Genomic DNA, 8,723 nt, shown 5'->3' with positions numbered 1-8,723 from the left:
GCTTTATATAAATACTTAAAAATGAAATGAAGATTTTCTATTCAGATTTTTACTTCATTTTGATTACAATCGCTTCTATAATAGGCGATGTCTAATTAAAAGGAAATTAAAATTCTCATTAATTTATCCAAAAGATAACAGATGTTTTGTAAGTCAGCTGGAATAATCAGCTGTAACAGCATATATGTATATATATATATATATATATATATATATATATATATATATATATATATATATAGCTTTCAATGCTATATAGGTAAGGCATGGTTAGGTTAAGTACCTATTTAGACATCAGAGCATGGCATAGTTTCTGTGTGTAAATATATAACAAGCAAGATATTTAAGATATCTTTATTTATTAAAAATTAGAATTAATCGAAAATGAATGAAGAAGAAGTAAAATGCCCAGACGAAGAGGAGAGTGAATTTTTTTTCGAATCTGATCACTTGGCATTGAAGGGTAATAAAGATTATAGCGCTTTCCTGAAAACAATAGTTGTTCTTGAGGCACAAAGAATTCAAGCTATAAAAGATTTGGATGAACTTAAGTCCGCGCGATCCAAAGCGATAAAGGATCCAATATTGTTTGTGGCACAGTTGCAAAATGGAGATCTTCCCGAGTTACCAGGTCCACAAAATATCGCAGAGATTCCTTATATTGATTGGTCACAATATAACATCTCATTGTCAGATACACGTATAAAACCACAAACTCGACATGGACATGTTTTACCGCAGATGCAACTGAAAAAAGAACAAGAAAATGGAAAGGTATATGAATATTATAATATTATATATTTAGAAAAAAAAACCCTTTTTATTTAAATATGATACGAATTTTATTTCATAGATTCTAGTGAGAGGCCGTGTTTTTGATGAAAGTAAACCTGAAACATTTAATCAATTATGGACAATAGAAGAACAAAGACGGCTCGAGGAACTTTTAATTGAATATCCACCAGAAGAAATAGAAATGAGACGTTGGACTAAGATAGCAAATGCATTAGGTTGTTAATTTATTATTATGTTAAATTAATATTACTTTGTAAGTACAATATTAAGACATTCTTTTTGCAGGAAATCGTACACCTAAGCAAGTGTCTAGTAGAGTTCAAAAGTATTTTATAAAACTCTTGAGGGCAGGTTTACCCATACCAGGAAGAGGACCTAAGATAAAATTGGATGTTAAGAAAGGCTTAACACATAAACATCAGCGTAACAATCATCTCTTATTTAAACGTTCAACATTTTTTCCGCATCAAGATATTTCCTTCAATATAGCAGATGAAAATAAAGAACAGTTTATAACAGAGTCGGTAAGAATTATGCACTATTATCTTTATATGTAATGCATCTTGAAAAATTGTTTTCATTAATATTATTTATTCAGGAGGATGATATATTAAATGGAGGAATTGATGATACTCCTGAAGCAAGGCAAATAAATTTATTGCGTCAAGTGAAAGCTGAAAAGGAGCAAAATTCTTCTTTTTTATACAAGCATATTGGATATAAAGTATGTACTATTTTTATTCAGTTTATCATATTCTATTTATATATATATATATATATATATATATATATATATATATATATATGCATAAAATTTTTATTTGTTGATAATATTTTTCTTACAGTGTACAATATGTAGAGAAGAACCTTTAAAGGGTACCAGATGGCATTGTACAGAATGTTATAGTGGAATTGATTTATGTGGCGATTGTGCAGTAGCACAGTTGGAAGTCGAAAATCCCACACATGATCCATCCCATAAATTAGTTCCCATAAAACCACCACAATATACTAGAAGTTATGATTTAGATTATTTTCCACAAAATTTCAGTAATTCTTCCTACAATTATCTCGATCCAAACTTTCTTCCTGAATAGCACATCTTATTCCAAATAAATACGAGAAATATCACTTATATAAAATAAAAAATTTATTGAAGCATTTATACAGTGGTGGGAGAAAATTTAGAGTTGGGAGATGTATATTTTAAACGAATTTTTGTCTGAAGATGATTAAACGTTCCATTTTTTATACTGTCACGAATAGCAATAAAGAATTGAAGATAATGATGAGTATTATGTCTGAAAATAATTAAGTTAATTGTTAGATTCTACATAACGTAGAATGTGTACAAAATTTATTAAATTATAACTTATAAATACGTACATCATTAAAAGTACTAAACCAAGCATTTCTTTTGTGTGATGCAAATGATGGAGATACGCTCGTGTGTGATTTTGACATGTAAGACATTCACATTCTTTACAAATAGGAGAAAAGTCGTCTTTATATCTGTAAAACAAAAAGAAAAGAAACATGAAAAAATATGTGTGAAAATATGAACTTTATAATACAAAGAATATATAATCATATTCTACATTTTTTCCACTATTGACATCTTATATTGATCACAAATATCATGATTGCACATGAAAGTCAAAGCTTCCGATTGTTCAGTAATTACGTAAGGATAGGATGAATCAAATACATCCACTCCTAATTCAATGAGATCAAGTACAGTAACTGGATTCCAACAACCCATTGATACTCTCATTTTATTAGTAGGTAGTAAATTCTATAAAAAATTATAGTCTAGTTATTGAAGTATTTTGAACAATAAACATACATTTAAAAAAATTGATATTTACAATGGTATGCTGTACTACTTCTTTGATTTGTTCTGTTGAAATATTCTGTACACTTGGACCATTATTATGTAATCCATCTATAACACATCCTGTCAAAGGTTTATCTTTTAAATAATTTATGGATTCCTCCCTGGCTTGTAAATTGTAACCACCTTCCACTGGTCCTAATATTCCTTTAGTTTTTAATGTATCTGAATGTAGATGTATATCTAAACATTGTTCTAATAAAGTTTTGCTTCGCAGAACTGCTTTTGACACTCGTTTTGTACTACTATTAATATTTGTATCTCCATCACATAATGCAACATAGAGATCTGGTTTATAAGTTTGCACAAGGTCCATATATTTATTAGCAGTAAAAACATTTCTTCCTGTTCTGGACCAGACAGAAATGGAGTCTAATTGCTGAAAGCCAGGATTTGTAGTATATGCAGGATCATGTATTGATAAAAAATTTATGTATTCCTAAAACAAAATTCTTTAATTAAAAATACCATTAAATTTTAATGCATATTGATATTGCATATTAATCTTTGGTTATACCTTCATACTAACAAAATCAGCGAAAGAAGTATTAAACTCTTTAATAACATCTGTCATTAATACAGTAGAGGAAAGTGAGACTGAGAGCAGTTGTTGCTCCAATGTTATCATCTTAAAGACATCTTTTGTTAAATGTGGTACACTGCCACCCTATAAACATTAATATAAAAAATGAATATAAATATTATAAAGAGATAACATTATATATTTCATACCTTTGTATAAATAAGAAGTAGAGGTGTTTCGAAAGAAACATTAGGCATTCTTTCAAATCCACTCAGAGTACCAATTCGTGCAGCACAACGTGCTACAGACTCAGTGAAGAATTTCATTTTTATTATAATTTATTTTATTATTTAATCACGATTTTTTTTCAATAAATAATAATAAAGCTAATGGAATGTGTACTTAATATAATTAATAAACAATCTTTTTTAATGATTCTGTAGCATGTTTACAAATTAATTTGTACAAAACACACTACACACAATATGTCTTTATATATTTTTAAATGAAATTAATACAAAATAATGATTATAATCATTTAAAAAGATAGATTGTATCGTATAAGCTAACTTTTTGGTAACACGTGTTTCTAATATAACCTCACAATTCTTCTTAAATTCTACAGTGCAAATTAAAGTTATTTATATGACATAAATTAATTCATTCATGAACGATAATAATTTAAACAAAATTGATAATAAAGAATTTATTTATACTAAAAGTCGAATAAAACAATCGGACAAAAGTGACTGTTGTATAGTCTCTTTTCCACACAGTGATATAAATTGCCAATTAAATAAATCTAAATCTCTAATTTTCGCTAAGTAATAAGTAATATTACGCTAAATTGAATTGCTTTTTTGAATATTTGCGATTTACTTACATATTTAAAATTAATAAATAAAAATCACATGTTAAATAATAAATATTTTATATATAACCGCAGTTTCTCATCGTTTTATAACTTTAATATTATTTCTAGTATACCGTAAATTTTCTTATATTAAAAAGATTATAACTATTATAATAATTTATATTATTATATTTTAGATATATTTTAAAAATATTTCAGTATAAGAATAAATTTAGCATGTATAGTAAAAACAAATAATATAAGCAATTATACATTTTGAAAATATAGTTATAATAACTAACTTTGGCGCCACAAATATTTCATTCGACCAATCAGAGACTTTGGTGCCTTTTATTCTGATTGGTCGAGGATATTATGCGCAACATTGCGCTGACTTCGTTTTCCTCTTTTGCGCGGGACCGTTGCAGCGTAAAGAAGCAGAGACTTCGGGCTCCGATAATATCCACACAAGTAAGTCGATAAAGAAATAATCAAACCAAATAAACGCGATAATTTGCAATAAAATTGTATTCTGAATAAATTGTGAAAATATTTAGTAGTTTTATGGCAAAAAATAAGTAATTTTTTCAGATTAGATAATCGGACATTTAGATCTTTTATTCTATCGCGGTCTTTCGAATATTTATAGATTTAGAGACGATTTAACACATTTCTACATTTATAGTTACATTTTAATTTAATGCCGTTATTATTTTATTTGAAAGTTTTGCTTAGAAATCAAAAGTAGAGCCTTTTATTCTGATTGAATAAAAAATTGGATTAGGATTGCAATACATTGCATTCTTATACATGGAACATGGCAATGAAAGAGGCAATGACGATAGCGCCATCTGTGACGGTTATGTGCATTAATATAATAATAGTTTGAAAATCGCAAGTGTATGCACAGATCGAGAATAAATACAAAAGATTCTCATGAAAAACATGTTGTGCAAGATCAATAATTGTTTTTGTGAATGCCTTTTCTCTTCTATTATTTGCGAAGTGCAGAGAAAATTCAATTTTCTTATAAATCTTAAAATAAACCGCAGGTAAGATCCGAGACAGTTAAAATAACGATAGCACTCTATATATATAAAGTTATAATTGATTCGATGCGTTTAATTAGTCAACTAGAAGGAAACAAATTTTTATTTTTTTGTTTTGATTAATCTATCACATGATTCTTCGAAGTATTGTAATTTCAAGTGGAATATAACATTCATTATGTCTCTATAGTTCTAACACTCGCAGTTTATAATGTAATTCTTCACTGATATAATGATTCTTTTCTTAAAATTTTTAAAATTGGATTTTCATGTTAATCTATTAAAATAAAAGATTTATTTTTTTTTTTAATATAATGATTCTTTTCTTAAAATTTTTAAGACTTAATTTTCATGTTATTTTATCAAAATAAAAAATTTATTTTTGTTTATTTTCTTAATATATGTTTTGACATATATTTATGATGCTCCTGAAATTTTTCATGATTGTACTCTGATTTTTTTTTAAATTATGTAACTCATATTATCAATTATTTTTTTACAGATATTGACTGATGTTTGGACGATTTATATCGCAGAAATTTGATGAAATTTGGAGGAATTTGGTGAGTGATTAATAAATATGTTCTAATATCTTATGTTGCAAGTATCTACAATGGTTTATTTAAAAGTTGCATGTAAAATATTTATTGTTTTTTTCAGAATAGAAAAAAATAGAGAAATTTTATATTTTTTAGAAAAATGTAGAATACTCCAACATAAATGAATATATATATATATATATATATATATATATATATATATATATATATATATATGAGAGAGAGAGAGAGAGAGAGAGAAAGAGAGAGAGAGAGAGAGAAAGAGATTTAAATATATTACAATATCTTTCTCTTTAAAGTGTAAATAAATTAATATTTAAATTTATTTTATTCTTGATAATCACACATATCTTGTTAAATAAATTGATTAAATTAATATATACAAGACAGATTTTATCACAGAAATATTTTGATTTATCATAAAAAATAAATATTAGTTATATTTTTAGAAAATAATTTAATTGATAATTATGAAAATAATTAGTTAAAATAAATAGTTTATTACCGAGATTATTTTTTTTTAATTTCTTGATTACATTGATTATAAAAATTTTTAGAATTAGATTAGAGATATATATACATGAATAAAAAACTTTTATAAAGAAAGCATACACATATCTCATGAAATATTTCTTTATTTACTGTACAGTTTTATATTTCAAGAAATGAAGATCTTGATTATTTCAGATTACAATATATACAATAACAAAATAGAGTGTTTGTTTACAATTTGTGATGTTATATACAATTTGTGCTAAATATGTAATTTGGAACATGGGACGGATCCCTTGAAGAGAAGCTGTTGAAAGCATCATCGACATAATCGATTAAAACGTAATTATAAATAAATCGCGAGGAAATAATATCGATACACTTGCATCTCTTCTAACAAAAATCTTAGGATTCATGTTACGATAGATGGCATTTTAACAAAAAAAAGAGAAAAAAGTTTATACATATATAAACGACATACAATTATATACGAGATACTAGTTCGAAATTTCTGCCTGCGGGTAATTGTCGATGTACGGCTTCATCGATGCATGAATAAGCAATTGGAACAACATTTACATTCATTCGAAGATTATAAATAGCCCCTTTCCTGGCGCAAAATGAGTGATATAACATCGTGGAGAAGGAGAAAATCAATTTAATCTCTCTTTCTCTCTCTCTCCGCTATATATCTTCCTTTCATCGCTAGATTCCTATCAGTATAATATATCATTTTGCTAATTTTTAGTTGACATATAAGTGTATTGATTTTTTCGCAATCATCCGACATGTAATAACGTATGCGATATTTATCTAGCAGAAAGTTTTATCACAATATAAATTTACATTTTGTGTAGTATTTATCGTGGCTTTTGTTTAAGCAAGAAACATAAAAATTAATTTATTATTAACAGGGGAATGTAAAATAATACAACAATACACAACATATTTTCATATCAATAGCATTTTGAAATAAGATATCCAAATAAAATTTTATAATAATTTTTTAACATTAAAGCATAAATTATATTAGAATTATTGATTATATAATATAAATAAGTTTTGTTATAATTTTTAAATAAATTTTTAAAGTATTATTGCCAAAAATATCACTCATATTTTGATCAACTTACTTAAATTTCATATACATTACATAATATAGTGGTACGTCGCTATTTTGTACAATAATCGCAGGAACGTTTGCATAGCACACACGTAAAAATGTATCAGCTGATTGATATAAAATTCTTTTATGGCAATCCAAACGTGCGTTAAAAATCTTATCACCTTCGCAGTATTCTGACTTCATAATTATAATGTGAAATATATACAATACCTCGCTCGACTGACTATGTTCAAAGTACTAAAATGTGTGCATAATCTTTGTTGCAACATAAGGCATTCATATAATATAATGTAATACATGCAAATGAATTATTAGCGGTAACTAATAATTATCAACAAGAATCAATGAATCGTGACCAAGATCGCAATATTGTAGTACAATGCTTTACTATGATATTTAAAATATCTCGCCGGAAAATAATTATAAAATTAGCGCGATTAAGTTACATAAGTTGATGTCAACATAAAGACGCTTGCAATATATCTATAGATCGTATTATGATTAAATATGTGAGTAAAATTCATAAAAATTTTTTTTTACATAGAGCATGGACTATAAAATTTGCAAAATTATATCTATAAAATTCTGTCTTTTCATAAACATTGGAAGAAGTTTTTTTCGTTTTTTAATGACATAAAATGCAAATATTTTGAGAATGTTATACTAATATTTTATTATTTCAAGTAACATCAAAAAATTTTTAGTTTATTTAATTTATAGATAATAGTTAATATTTACGAAATTTACTATATTTTTCAATTTCTGATTATAATATCAAAGAGGTAAGAATATCGAATATATATTTTTTAATACTCGCCCTTTGACTCGACGAGATCGTTTATTATAAAGCAATAGACGTGTGATTAAATGTATTAGATTCTAAATAAATTGAGGAACAGTTGGAGGATATATGCAATAAATCGTAACGCAATGTAGTAAGATATTCACATACAATATACATTATTTTCAATGGAACTTTGAAATCAAAGTTAATTATATACGATATTAAATTTAGTTGCTATTACTTGCGTTAAGAATTATTTGTTCTTACGATAATAAAGTTATTATATTTATCTGAACTTAATACTAAAATTATTTTACCTTTCTTGCTATCAAAATGGAAAATTAAAAAATATTAGAAAAATTATCACATTAAAAATAAAAATCTAACAAAATAGATGCTAGCGGAAAAGTAAAATTAGTTTTCTCTTTTATGTATATTTTTAACTAATGTTTTTTAATTTGAAATATATTTTATATATATATTGTTAATAAATTTTTAAATTTAATTAAGTGTCTATTTTTTTCAAATTAAAACATCAATAAAAAATATATGTATATAAAAGAGAAAACTGTAATTATTTCGTAACCGAAATCGACGTTTGTATCGCAAATAGAAAATGCGCAATTTTGAAAGCCTTGCGATTTATG

General features: G+C 25.8%; 3 protein-coding genes across 3 annotated transcripts in view; 2 read left to right on the top strand and 1 right to left on the bottom strand.

The window, feature by feature from the left end:
• The first annotated feature begins 228 nt into the window (after window positions 1–228).
• LOC126849497 (ZZ-type zinc finger-containing protein 3) lies at window positions 229–1,892 on the top strand. Its single transcript, XM_050591395.1, has 5 exons — window positions 229–774; window positions 854–1,010; window positions 1,081–1,319; window positions 1,394–1,519; window positions 1,641–1,892. Exons 1-5 carry the CDS (start codon window positions 385–387, stop codon window positions 1,890–1,892), a joined length of 1,164 nt encoding a protein of 387 aa, XP_050447352.1. The 5' UTR covers window positions 229–384.
• A 58-nt stretch (window positions 1,893–1,950) lies between these two features.
• On the bottom strand, window positions 1,951–3,980 carry LOC126849495 (queuine tRNA-ribosyltransferase accessory subunit 2). The gene is made up of 6 exons (XM_050591392.1): window positions 3,422–3,980; window positions 3,207–3,356; window positions 2,664–3,128; window positions 2,394–2,590; window positions 2,182–2,307; window positions 1,951–2,096 (listed from the first exon to the last, which is right to left on the bottom strand). The coding sequence occupies exons 1-6, from the start codon at window positions 3,536–3,538 to the stop codon at window positions 1,958–1,960; spliced, it is 1,194 nt and encodes a 397-aa protein (XP_050447349.1). The 5' UTR covers window positions 3,539–3,980; the 3' UTR covers window positions 1,951–1,957.
• A 505-nt stretch (window positions 3,981–4,485) lies between these two features.
• LOC126849507 (uncharacterized) overlaps window positions 4,486–8,723 on the top strand; it is an 88,390-nt gene continuing 84,152 nt past the window's right edge. Inside the window, exons 1-2 of the mRNA XM_050591409.1 lie at window positions 4,486–4,536; window positions 5,617–5,677. Of these exons, the coding sequence (XP_050447366.1) occupies window positions 5,627–5,677 (51 nt within the window). The 5' untranslated portion in view covers window positions 4,486–4,536; window positions 5,617–5,626. The remainder of the gene's footprint in view (window positions 4,537–5,616; window positions 5,678–8,723) is intronic.

This window comes from Cataglyphis hispanica, chromosome 5 (genome assembly GCF_021464435.1).
Source record: "Cataglyphis hispanica isolate Lineage 1 chromosome 5, ULB_Chis1_1.0, whole genome shotgun sequence".
NCBI classification, from domain to species: domain Eukaryota; kingdom Metazoa; phylum Arthropoda; class Insecta; order Hymenoptera; family Formicidae; genus Cataglyphis; species Cataglyphis hispanica.
Note: the sequence above shows the minus strand (reverse complement) of the source record. Positions and strands in the feature narration are given on the sequence as shown.

Excerpts from the sequence above, each read along its gene's own strand:
- LOC126849497 (XM_050591395.1), top strand. The coding sequence starts at position 385 with ATGAATGAAGAAGAAGTAAAATGCCCAGACGAAGAGGAGAGTGAATTT. Across the intron at positions 775-853 it reads AAGAACAAGAAAATGGAAAG|ATTCTAGTGAGAGGCCGTGT; the intron begins GTATATGAATAT and ends TTTATTTCATAG. Across the intron at positions 1,011-1,080 it reads TAAGATAGCAAATGCATTAG|GAAATCGTACACCTAAGCAA; the intron begins GTTGTTAATTTA and ends TTCTTTTTGCAG.
- LOC126849495 (XM_050591392.1), bottom strand. The coding sequence starts at position 3,538 with ATGAAATTCTTCACTGAGTCTGTAGCACGTTGTGCTGCACGAATTGGT. Across the intron at positions 3,357-3,421 it reads TACTTCTTATTTATACAAAG|GGTGGCAGTGTACCACATTT; the intron begins GTATGAAATATA and ends TAATGTTTATAG. Across the intron at positions 2,591-2,663 it reads AAGTAGTACAGCATACCATT|AATTTACTACCTACTAATAA; the intron begins GTAAATATCAAT and ends AATTTTTTATAG.